Source organism: Hyalella azteca, unplaced genomic scaffold (assembly GCF_000764305.2).
Source record: "Hyalella azteca isolate HAZT.00-mixed unplaced genomic scaffold, Hazt_2.0.2 contig13505, whole genome shotgun sequence".
NCBI classification, from domain to species: domain Eukaryota; kingdom Metazoa; phylum Arthropoda; class Malacostraca; order Amphipoda; family Hyalellidae; genus Hyalella; species Hyalella azteca.
The window spans coordinates 659,295-672,420 of NW_025943425.1; the positions used below are offsets into that span (position 1 = coordinate 659,295).

At 37.0% G+C, this 13,126-nt stretch overlaps 1 protein-coding gene across 2 annotated transcripts; it reads right to left on the reverse strand.

Moving 5' to 3' along the window:
• Positions 1-1,461: 1,461 nt before the first annotated feature.
• On the reverse strand, positions 1,462-12,504 carry LOC108680938 (arylsulfatase B). Of its 2 annotated transcripts, none has more exons than XM_018169871.2 (10): positions 12,350-12,504; positions 11,837-11,996; positions 7,562-7,791; positions 5,986-6,040; positions 5,418-5,612; positions 4,910-5,067; positions 4,381-4,522; positions 3,908-4,063; positions 3,453-3,637; positions 1,462-2,185 (listed from the first exon to the last, which is right to left on the reverse strand). In XM_018169871.2, the coding sequence occupies exons 1-10, from the start codon at positions 12,452-12,454 to the stop codon at positions 1,862-1,864; spliced, it is 1,710 nt and encodes a 569-aa protein (XP_018025360.1). In that variant the 5' UTR covers positions 12,455-12,504; the 3' UTR covers positions 1,462-1,861. The 2 variants fall into 2 exon arrangements, with proteins under 2 accessions (XP_018025360.1, XP_018025361.1); XM_018169872.2 differs by lacking the exon at positions 7,562-7,791 and adding an exon at positions 8,497-8,723.
• Between the last annotated feature and the right edge of the window lie 622 nt (positions 12,505-13,126).

Sequence of the window (13,126 nt, forward strand, 5' to 3'; positions counted from 1 at the left end):
TGTAATTACAGAGGATAGCTAGTCAGAACCGCACAACAGGCGACGTTCATACAGACTACCCTTTCATCAACGCGTCCTTGGGATGTCTTGGCTCCAACTTCATGGCAAGTAACTCTTTGTTGTTATTTTATTTAAAAAACGAATCTGTAATAGAACCTTTTGCTAAGGATATGATAACGCAAACATAATATCATGATGCTGGGGCTATGCTGATATGAATTGAAAAACCAATCAGACATGGCGTTGTGAGCAACCACTGAATACATTATGAACGACAAGGAATCGATTAGGAACGTGGATACTCACGGAGCCTAATAGTTAGAGTCCGATTAATAACCGTGGTGCATACTATTCGTACCAAACGCCTCAGTACCAAGAGTTTCCGTCAATAGACAACTGGTTCTCGCGAAATTTAGGAGACGCAGCCGAGATTCACTATTGGCAACTAATGAAACTGATTAACATTAATGATTTAGCTTAGAAGAGTTAGGCGACATCAGACGTTGATGAAAGTCAATTACCAGATGAATGGCTGGATGCTTATTAGACTGCAAGCACGTATAGCAATTAATTACTTAACTAGCCAATTCTTCTCGCGTGATGTGTTTTTTTTTCATGTTGCTCTTTGAACTGCACCTCAGATTTGTGATCATGTCTTTTGAAACAGTTACTTGCATATCACTTAATAAAGGAAATGATAAAATTTATAAAAGATGTTGGCCCAGTGGTTAGAGTCCGAGTACCAAGATTGGCGAAGAGAGGCGCGGGTTCGATCCCAGCTCTGTGCGCCAATTTCTGGTCAGAATCGGCAAGGAGGCCGAGCGGTTAAGCACAGCAGAATTTTAGCAGTGAGTTTCGAGTTCGAGACAGCAAAATCCTGTGAATATTCTGCAATGTAAAGAATCGGCGACCGGCCTACGGCCTAATAAACGTTGAAACCGCTATTATGAATAAGTGTCACTTTATATATTACCGACATGGTCGGAAGATTTCAAATGGCCAGCCTGGTTAGGCTAACGATGAACGAACACCGGTATCATCTCTGACGAAAAATGGATCCACGCTCATTGACAGATATCAGTACCCTTTCTCAAGAGGTCACGAGGCGATGCCCAGCGCACGAGAGACGGAAGGCATGTAATTATAGATTATGGACACCAAAGATTCCTTGGTGCAAGAAATCCCGCCAGCATAGCAACCAGACTCACAGCTGACGCACGCATTCAGACACCACAACCAACGAGGTTAGGCTTCATGAACAGTGGTCTGGACGAGAGACTAACAGGTCCTCATGGTTTCGGTGACGTGAGCCAAGTTCATCGCAGTTGCTCGCTGTTTGAGCTATTCTTGAAAAAGAAGTTGGCCAAGCTAATCTAGGAAGCGAATGAATAGGTTTGGTCATTCAAACTCTTCTCACATTGCTACATTTAGGTTTCTATAGAGGTAGAAAAAAATGCAATGTGAGCAGGTCTTTGAAATTTTAATATGAAGTATACAATGATTGGAGAAGTGGTACTGCTACTGAAATAGATAATCAAAGAATTTTTCTTAAACACAAAATGGCCCCAAAAACCCTACATTTACTTGGCCCCACAAGTAAAACTTAATAAGGAAGCAGAACCAGCCCCAAACATACGGTTCCTTTAATTGTATAATTATAAACAAAAACCTCACTATTATTGGTGAGGTTTTTACCAACATAGATAACACAAAACTCTACCAGATTTTTTTTAAGCTCTATAGGAGCATCGCATATAAGAAAAAAAACAAACGCTCCCAGTTAAATATCGTGAAACTCAACAAAGTTAATCCACCAGCAATTTTAGCTAAAGAAAACCTAACATCGCCAGGATAAAATCCATTACAAAAATTTATTTGGCTGTCCAAAGACTGCAGTCTCAGTTGCATTTACACCATGTGGCGGTGGAAAGTCAAGCCAGTTAATCCAGTTGTAGTTCCAAAACTTAGGGTCGGCGTTGGGATCTGAAGCCTTGTTGAGTATGGGCACGGCAGTGCTGTTATACTGCAGAAACAGCTGAAGCAGCATCTTCACTACGTCAGGTTGTTCTGAAGCGACGTCTTTCAGCTCACAAGGGTCGGACGAAATATGGAACAGGCAAGCGTCGCTGATGTTCTGACCTCGGCATACGAAACTCGGTTCATCGGGCGCGGCCGTGCAATTTATCTGCAAAATTATGGACGGCCACAAAATGTTATCAAAATGAACAAGTAAATTTCAAAATCAACAATAAATGTCCTGCAAAAAACTTGCTACACAGACCCTTTCAAGACCAAATACGGTGCAATAATCAAAAAATAATTTTATTTTCTTTTTTCTCCTAACCATTGGAAAATGGACTTGGCATTTTTGAAATTTGACGCTTCTACGATTTTCAGGCTTGAATTGATAGTTTTTTTCAACTATAAGCTGAATTATGCAAAATTAAAAATAAACACATGTTCAGTTAACACTAGAGTTGAAATTAACGGTAAACATGAAGTTTAAGTAGGACTAACATAAAACAGCTAGGTACGAAAAAAATCGGGGAAGTTTATTTCACTAGCAATGATGACAAAAAACGCTATAACATCACTCAAGAATTTAGACAAAATTGCAAAACTCTAAATGTATTTTGACATGAAGGAGATATCTGGGGTCACTTTTTTTATTTCATGTCATTGTGATAGGACCTGAATGACTGTAGACAAAATACTAATGCTTTCTTTGCGACTCAAATTGGCATGTGCTGTTTTTAGAGGCTTGTGCTATACCTAAGAGTCTCGTTTCCCAAACAAAAGAATCATGAATCTGAAGGTGCATAATTTAAAACAATTCATTTAATGCATAGCTTTTAATGTATCCATTAAAAATGAGAGTTGGATGAAAAGTTTGATAATAAATTTGACGTTTGATAAATAATCAACTCGACAGGCTACGGTCAAAAAAACATTATTGACCAAGCATTTTTACCTTGCTAAATAGAAAGCTGAGTCTGAACGAATTCATATTTATTACAGGAGATTAATCAATACTAAATACAGACTAAGGACCCTGTCAGCGATTGCCCGAGATAAAATAGAAAACAAGGAATCAATCGTTTAGAAATGTTTCGCCATCTAGGCATGGTGAAATTGGGATAACTCAAACTTGACATTTAGAACCCATTCAGTATTTTTACTGTAGTGACATGAACGCTCCAAACGCGATTAATATATGAAGGTAGCTGGTCAATATTAAAATTCCATGTTCACAAAAAAATAACACCGTCCTTAAGCAATGAGTTTGAGTCGCATCAAGCTCACTATAATGATATAAAAATCTTTTCATACCAATAATATTATTACCAATCAATACTATGATGTTTACACATTCTAATGTACCATGATATGCATACAATAATATTTATTTTCAAGACGTTTAGAAGACTTGGAAGTCGTTCCTTATGACCCACCATAGCCGCGTTCCTGGTGAGTGTGATGTTGTTGAGGGCGTCTGGATTTTTCTCCAGCACCGCGACCCCAGCGGGACTGTCCTTTATTTTCTGAATTAGAAGCGACAATTCAGTTTCAGGGGCGGTTTCGTTGCGGCCCGAAGGACCAAACCACTTGTCCCAAGACGCCCCATCGCCTGACGCGTCTGATGGACACAAAGTTTTGATTGCACGTAAATTGAGCAGGACAAGATTACACAGCTAAGTTAAGTGGTTGCCTTCAAGGTTTATCAATTATCTCATAATTTATTTCAAGTGAACAAAGAAAAAGAAACTGAACAAAGAAAGTGAACAAATAAAAAGAAACTTTACAGCCAACTAACTGAAAAGAAATTCAGCAGCTTCTTTATTAAAGACGTAATTAGTGCTCACTAAAATAAAATTCTCAATATGATCGGGCTGCGTTATTAGCTCACTGAACAAAAGCTTCCAGTCGCCGCTCCTGACGGCGGCGCCGTGGAAGACGGGGTCAATGCTGTGCAGGAGATGCTGGCGGGACACCGGCACGCCAGCGCTCACACTTGGCCAGATGTTGATGCCGTCCAGCGGCGGTAGGTGACTCACATTGCCTCCTGTGCATGTACACAGAGCCTCGTTAACGGTGCTTCACGTTGCACTCGCGCCATTCACTTCCATCTTGTTGCCTCAATAGACTCCCGATTCGCATTACAAGTAAATTAATGGATGGTTTAACGCATGGGAACGCATTGTTTACATTATTATAATTGGAATGCATGAATGTATAAAATAGTGATAACGCTAATCTTATCTTAGTAAAATATAGTGAATACAATGAAAATATCTTTTTAACGGTTTTGCTAAAACTTGCATTCACCAACAACTCATCATAAATATATTTGTACGCGTAAAGTATATATTTTCAAGTCACCAGCGATGGCGTAGAGTGTGGGAAGCCAGTCCTCAATGGCGTAGAGTTGATCAGACACGGTGCCTGGAGGTTGGCGGATGAAATCCGGCCCCCACACGAAGGCTGATCCACGCACCCCGCCCTCCCACATCGATGCCTTCACCTGTAGTGTTCATTATCTACTGAACAAAAGCGTCTTGGACAGCAGTTTCTTATATACAAAATAAACTTCGAGCGTCAAAATTTATATAACTTTTTAAAACCAATAGATTGAAGAATCTTATCGAAAAAACTCAATAAACTAGCAATAACTGACGGCTTTCCAAGCTAAACCCACCAATCACAGACAAGAAACCGGCCGCTACAGGTACGTTAGCACGTCATCACTCGCCATGCCATTAGATCCACGACCATCACCACTACAGCTACGACCATCACCACTACAGCTACCACCATCACCACTACAGCTACGACCATCACCACTACAGCTACCACCATCACCACTACAGCTACCACCATCACCACTCCAGCTACCACCATCAGTACGCACCCCTCTGAGCGGCCAGTTGGAGGCGACGTTGTTATTGTAGCCTCCCGCTGGTCCGCCGTTATCGGAGGTGAAGACGATCACGGTGTTGTCGAACATCTTGCGATCTCGCAGCGCCGTCACCACAGCACCCACTGACTCGTCCAGCTTGGTGAGCATCCCTAGTCAATGGAAAATTCGAATAATTTAAATATATACAGCTCTAGTTTTCATGAGACTCGGTTGTTGTAAGCTTTGTCATTAACATTAAAACAGATATAATATTGTAATTTTTCATATTCACAGCTGTAAAAAATTGTTCAGATTAGCTACAGCACAATCCCTTATAATTTTTTTATACTGCTCTCAAATGTTCAAACCATATCACTCACTGTTGCAATCAAGCTATTAGGACAAAGATATCAATAGTGACATATTTAAGCGCTGGAATGATATAGGTACTAAAATTCCCAATTCTATATTATAATTTTAAAATTCCCTTTTTGAAACAATGAAAGCTGCAATATCTGACCGGCAAACTTGCGTCTCCTCTCATCCTTGATGTAGGAGAATCGATCAACATAGGCTTGGGGTGCCTGCAGAGGGGCGTATGGGTTTGCCGAGTGCACCGCCAAGTGCGCGAGGTACAGGAACAGCGGCCTGCTCGTATTGTGCGAGCTGATGATCGACAAGGCCTCCGTGGTGAACAGGTCAGTAGCATAGATACCTGCACGAGGCACATACCACCACAATATAAAGAGACAATATAACCACTTACAATAATGATTTGGGGTATAAGAAAATTCACTCTGTCCCATTAATACCGTGGAGCACAATTAAATCATAAATTTAAATTAGTTGATAATGTTCACTACCGTATCTGACATTACTTAAATTAGAAACTTGATTAAAATTTTGGCACGGAAGTTCTTCTAAAAAATGAAAAGAAAAATTACATGAGCAACTTAATGTCACACAAATTACTCACCCTCAATTGCATCAGAATTGGGAATTATAAATGATATATAATAAATCATTGAAATAGTTCACAATTACGTGCCACTGTCCTGACCTTATATTTTATTGTTGCCAAAACTCACCATATGCATCATGATCAATGTTCATGTCCCGACGGAAGTCATAGCCCCACATGCGCTGTAAAACAAGAATTCCATCAGGACATATTCCTTTACAAACTTGCCCAGAGTGTAGGCTGAAAATTACTTAGTAACAATATGATCATGTTCTTATGAGATTTCAAGTGAAATTATCAAGAGAACTAATTTGATCATAAACAACTCATATTTATGCTTACCGATAATTTTTACTATCACAATCAGAGGCAAGAAGTTATCAATACATAGGTACTCCATTTGTTAGTTAATTTAGTTTCCTTTAATTCAAAAATGTTGGATAATAATGAGATGTTTGTTAACAGGGTAAGACTCATTGTAAAGATAATTTGGAAACAAATCAAGTCACCATATGAAGATAAAAGGGTCCAACAAAGGCGATGGATTACAAATGAACTACTTAATATTATAAAGCAATAATGGTAAACATCAGAGCTTCAGTAGGTTAGGAACAAGTTAAAGTTGGAAAAAGTTATAAGTTGAGTTGATGTTAAGCTAATATTAAGTTGAGTTAAGGAAGTCAAGTTAAAAAATGCATGGAAGTCACAATCACTTTGCCAGGAACATAAATGGGAACCACGGTCAAAGTAGGTCCCACATATGGGAGAAAATTGGTGCGGCTGATCATTGATAGACAAATAAATAGTTGAATGCTTACATTAGAATAAAAATTCTAATGGCTTTCCATGGGTTTAGCTTGGAAAGCCAAAAATTATATATGTGGGGGCAAATAATTGACCAAATGAAGTTGGTAATTGATAGCAGAAATAATATACATTAATTGCCAGGTGGTAATAAAATTTATACAAGATAATCACCAGGCACATCAATGAAGAAGAACAATTAGCACCGGTATGCATACAAATGCGAGAAGAATTAATCGACACTCAACGTAATCTTTTACTTAAATTGAGAGAAAATAAAATAAATTTTATAAAAACTATTTGCAACTTTGCAAAAGTGCAAGAGAAGAAAAAAGCTACAACAAAGAGAAGTAATGTGTCATGTTGGTTGTATTTAGGGTGGGGGTAACTGAATATTTTTATGTAACTGATCTCTAATTGTTAGAGGGTCATACACAGTTTCAACACTCCCATGGCCTTCTTCTTGAGGATCTTGAAAGGGGATTAGTCCAATGGTTCTAAACTTATTTACTTATGAGAATTGTTAAAAATCTTATATTGAATTTTTACATCTTAATTGTCACTAAATAGAGTCTTAATCTGGTCTCATACAGTACACATCAAATTTGTTGAATCACGACGATTTGTGTATCAAACAGATTTAGGAAAGGTGCTGATATTTTTCATTGCTCACATTCATATTTCAGAGATATTCTTCATAGGGTTTGAAATACATGTATTTTATAAAATAAAATAACCTAGGAATATTGAATGACTGCCAAATTATCCTGATAGAAAGTCATAAGACTTTATTCATAGGCCAAGGTTAAAGAAACCAGTGAGAAAATATCCAGGATGTTGATGAATTGATTATTTCCAAACACTTGACAGGGATAAGCACAAATATTTGAGTATCTCACGCCATCTTCATCAGCTGTGAGGTTGAAATAGTCGATTTTGTTGGACCAATATCCATAATGCGACTCAAAACCTCGAAATGTAGGAGTAAATTCTTTGTGATGGAAACCAAGGTGCCACTTTCCAACAGCTCGTGTAATGTAGCCTGAGTCCTTCATATACTGTGGCAATATCTTCATGTCCAGTGGTAGACCATACGGACTAGAAGCTTTTATTGGACAGTGCTGTAAGCCTGCAATAATTATTTAATAAACAAAGAAAACATGTTGAAACAGAATCTAGTGTCTGTAATTAATTTTGTTTTCTTTTAAAAAATATTTTTAGCCAATTGTCACTTTTGAAATGAGTTCATCATCAGTTAAATAGTTTCATATAATTCCATGTCATCTTATCATAATTAGATTATTATGTGATTTTCAATCACTTTCAATTCCTCAGCAGTAAGATATATTAGAGATGACTTATATCTAAAGAAAAATGAAGTCATAGCAAATTGTTGTTATTGCTTAGAAGTTCCCATGGTAAAAAGCACAGCACAGAACATAGGAAAAAGATAAAAATTTGGCCAAAATTTCTTCTTATGAGACAAAACTATCAATCAATGACACAGCCCCCAAGGAATCTGCAATGGTTATTAAAAATCAGAAAGTCAAATTCACACGTTTCCTTGAAAAAATAAGTCTTGTTCTGTTTGAAAGATCACCAAAGAATGATAATTTCCACTACACATAATTCTTAAAAGGATGGTGGGACATGGTTCATCACTCTAATACCACTAAGATCCATTCCATACATTTGACACGTTGTCCAGCTTTTCTCTGCTCTCCCAGTAAGTACGGTATATAAGGCTTGAAATCAAATCAATTTCTTAGGAACAAAACAGAAAAAGCTTCGAGGCAAACTCCACATTGCAGAACATTGAGTCACGCCATCGCACCTCCATGAATACAGTGTGATCATAATAATCCATGTGTCCTGCCCAGTATCCATAGTGGTGATCAAATCCTCGGTTTGATGGAAGATAGCTATGATTACAGAGACCAAGATGCCACTTGCCCACAGCTTCAGTTTGGTAGTCAAGTTTTCCCAGCCACTCAGGTAGCAAAGTCAAATTAATTGGTAGGCCATAAGGAGATGCTTCATAGATTACGTCATGCTGCAGACCTGGATATAATTTCCTCAATGTCTAAAGAAAAACACCTCATGACCTTAGAATAAGCAGCTTATGTCATGCATCATCATGAAAAAGTGTTCAAAGAGGAGTGCGCAATCAAAAGCAGAAATATTTAATTGTTTGGGTTTTAGGCAACTTGACAATCACCATGCTTTGCCATTATACACTTGGGTTTTGATGGCAGTAAACAGAATATTTTTATTTAATTTATAGTCAAACAAGGGACGACACAAGCAATTGTGTATAACTGGTGAAAAATTACTGGTCAATTGTAGGCATTATATCCTGCCGTGAATTAAATTTGCTGGGGCAATCTGACTATTTATTACCAATCCTGTTTGCGCGCATTGAAAATTTATGCTGTATTTATTTAAAGGGTATTTATAATACCATTTAAAGGGTATTAAAGGGTACTAAATTGTATTATAAATACAATTAAAGGGTACCTGTACCTATACCTACTGTATTTATTTAAAGGGTATTTTTATTGTACATAGGTAAGGTATTTATTTGGCAATTTTTTAAAACAAAATAGCAAGAACTTGTAGCTCTTTCCCGAGAGATATTAAAAATGCCTATTTTCGTGGTAGTGAGGAAAATTATTGCACAAGCATTAACAAAAAGTCTCAGTATGAGGCTGAATGATCAATGTACCAAGACCTCTTTTGAAACATTGAAACTTATTTAGATATTGATAGTGTGGCCACTGCATACATTTTATTGGTTTTGGTTATTTGTTGTCCAGAGGATATTGATTTATAATTAGATATACAACACATTCAATTATACAGGAATCCCTCAGTGCTGGGAACTGCTGTGATTGATCGAAATCCCCAAATAAAAACTTATGACTACGCAGTTAAATGAATAAGTACCGTCAACCGGGGCTACTCGGGACAGATTTGAACGATTAGTTTTAAATAACAGTTAATAACTTCTTACGATGAAACATTTCATAAACAAGTTTAGTCTCATTTTATAGCTGATTGGCAGGGCTATCAAATGGCGTTGTCAAAAAAATTCCATATGCTATTCGTAAGGTGCCAGATGCAAAATAGAGATTGTCCCGAGTAGCCCCGTCGGTTGGGGCTACTCGGGACAACGGGAATAAAACTTCATTTCAAAACATTTGAAGCATGCAGAGTGTACTCATCCATTACTAACAGTACTCTGAAGTCCTCCTCTTTCATTATAGATGATGTAGAGGTAGAATAAATGACATTTTCTGTGATTTTTACTTGTTTTTCCTTTATTGATATGATATTGCCATATACATTAATTACCGTATTATTGATGACATTATCCTATTATTGATGTGATATTACCGTATCCATGAACATGCCATTGATCATTTACAACAACCTTGTCCATTGCAAGCTTCATATCAGCAGCCTTATAACATTTTTTTCCTATCTGTAAGCTTACAGGAAGGCTCCTAATTTCACATCATTTTAATTGGGACTTCCCGTGATCATTAACTTTGCATGGTCATTAACTTCACGTGGTCATTAACTTCGCGTGGTCATTAACTTCGCGTGATCATTAACTTCCCGTGATCATTAACTTCGCCTGACCATTAACGTCGCGTGATCATTAACGTCGCGTGATCATTAACTTCCCGTGATCATTAACTTTGCGTGATCATTAACTTCCCGTGATCATTAACTTCGCGTGATCATTAACTTCACGTGATCATTAACTTCGCGTGATCATTAACTTCCCGTGATCATTAACTTCCCGTGATCATTAACTTCGCGTGATCATTAACTTCACGTGATCATTAATTTCACGTGATCATTAACTTAGCGTGATCATTAACTTCACGTGATCATTAACTTTGCATGATCATTAACTTCCCGTGATCATTAACTTCACGTGGTCATTAACTTCCCGTGATCATTAACCTCACATGGTATTTAACTTCGCGTGATCATTAACTTCCCGTGATCATTAACTTCCTGAAAGGAATGTTTTAGTGACAACCAGCCTATCTTTTGGAGAAATAAATCATAGTTTAGGTCAATTACTTTTCATTCTATAATGCCTGGTGCACAATTCTATACATGACATGATATGCACAATTTTAAGATGACTGATGATGCACTAATTTTTCCATAAGTGAAATTTTTTTCGCTGAGCAAGGAAAATGTGATCAATATTCTTTGTTTTTAATAAATTTTTTTCATAATTGAAGCCTTTGCTAACTGAGGTTCTACCCTTAATGCGTTTTTGGGGGTGTCCCGAATAGCCCCGGGGGGGGGTGTCCCGAGTAGCCCCGCCGTGCGGAAATGGCTGCCATTTCTTTTTGGAATTAGATTATATTTTTTTTGCTACATACCTTAGCAGTTGTAACTTTACAAAACATAGTTTTTCACCATTTTTTTCAGGAATTTTTCAAAGCAAGTAAATGTAGTATTTTTCGACTTCCTTTATACTAGATAGATAGGAAAAATAGTTACGTTTACACCACTATTTTTAGTTTTGCGATGTTCCAATTAGTTTTGCTACTACAAGTTTTACGCCGTGTCATAGGCCTAGGCCTGTCCCGAGTAGCCCCGCCTGTCCCGAGTAGCCCCGGTTGACGGTATGAGCTATGCATGAAAGACATGACCCATACCCAAGTCAAAATTATGGCAATAAAACTTCTCTATTGGAGATTTTAATTAATTAAAAATCTGTAATTTTGCCTAAACAATACCATTCATAATAATTGATTTTTATACTTGTACTACTGAACCAAGATGCAACTTTTTTTTTTATTACTGAATTAAAACCAAATTGAGGCACACTCAACAGTCAACACAAAATGTTAAATTAAACTAAAATAATGAATAAATGTCAATCATTGACTAGCTTATAGCATTGACGGAAAAAAAAATAGTTAGCCAAGGTTTATATTTTTTATACAAAAGGAATAAACTAAATGTTGCATCAACAAATGGCATTATTAGAACCAAGAGTGAAACATAAAAGTTCTACACAGAAAAATAACTAGAAAAGCACTGAAATGTTGTCTGGATCAATCAAGCTTTTATTTCTGAACCCAGATTAATACAAAGTTCAAACACAGGTTTTACATATTCTTCAGTCTTAATAGTTTTACCTGTATGAATAGGATGCAAGCCAGACATGATTGCAGAACGAGATGGTGTGCAGATGGGTTGCACATAATAGTTGTTCAAAATTACTCCAGAATAAGCCAGGGCATCAATGTTTGGTGTGGGTATCTCACGCGAGCCATGAAAACCAACATCATTCCAACCCTGGAAAAATTTCACTATAGTAAAATTAGCCTCAGGACAGACAGGAGAGTTTCACAGGAGATTATTTAATAGTAAATTTTTTATGGGAGAAAATGCTGCTATTGCTGCAGCCTGCAAGTATAGTATACATTGTTACTGCATAAATTTTCAGAATAAATTATGAAAATATGACATATATATATAATTATAAATAAGTAAACATATCAATTCATTGAATTTTATGGTCAAGATGCACTTACATAAAGTAAATCATGTTATCAGTAATATATAAATAATAGTATAATTATAAGTTATGTAGCAATGCATGAAGATTATGAAGTGGAATCTAGACTAGGCCTAATCCCAGTTCTCACCAAATCATCAGCCACAATGAAGACGATGTTTGGAGGATTTTCTGAAGCATAAGCAGTAATTTTCAAAGCTAACAAAAATAAAAAACATTTCAACTGACTTGACATTTCAACTGGCTCAGAACAAAATATAAAACATAAGTGATAAGTTGAAAAGTCTATTCTGCTATTCACTATTCACTAATTAGTAATGAATGAAAAAATGCAATAAATCTTAGAGAAAATTTCAAATTATTTGAAAAAAAATAAATTGCAATGGACCTAAATAAATAAATTGCATACTTGATCATACTTCTCACTCACAGTCCAGGATTGGAATTTTCCTACTTGTTTCTGAAATCTCAATGCTCCAGCCTGACAAATTTTTAATACATTTCACATTTGGAAACTTGTGGCCCCATGGCCCAGCCCCATTGTGCTGACGTGCACTTTTCTTAACAATTAGATAGGACCATAGCAGGTAGCCTAGCCTAATTGACTAAATGTCAGCAAATGACCATACCTAGCAGGCTAGCTACCTAATTCATCCAGCGGGAATCTTGCGGTTCCAGAAATTGTTGGAAAGCTCTAGTCACAGCCCTAAAGTGCTAAAGGGAGAATTTTTCTGTGCTTTACTCACACCAACTCAACATAGTGACAAACCACAGATTTTTTAAATCTGTTCACTTTCAATTTCCTCATCTAGCTACTCAAGATTTAAACCAATATCTTTTGAGTTGAGTTGAGTTCTGGCAGTGATCGAGGACGCACGTAGTGTTTGCGGGTCCCAACTTTCTCACT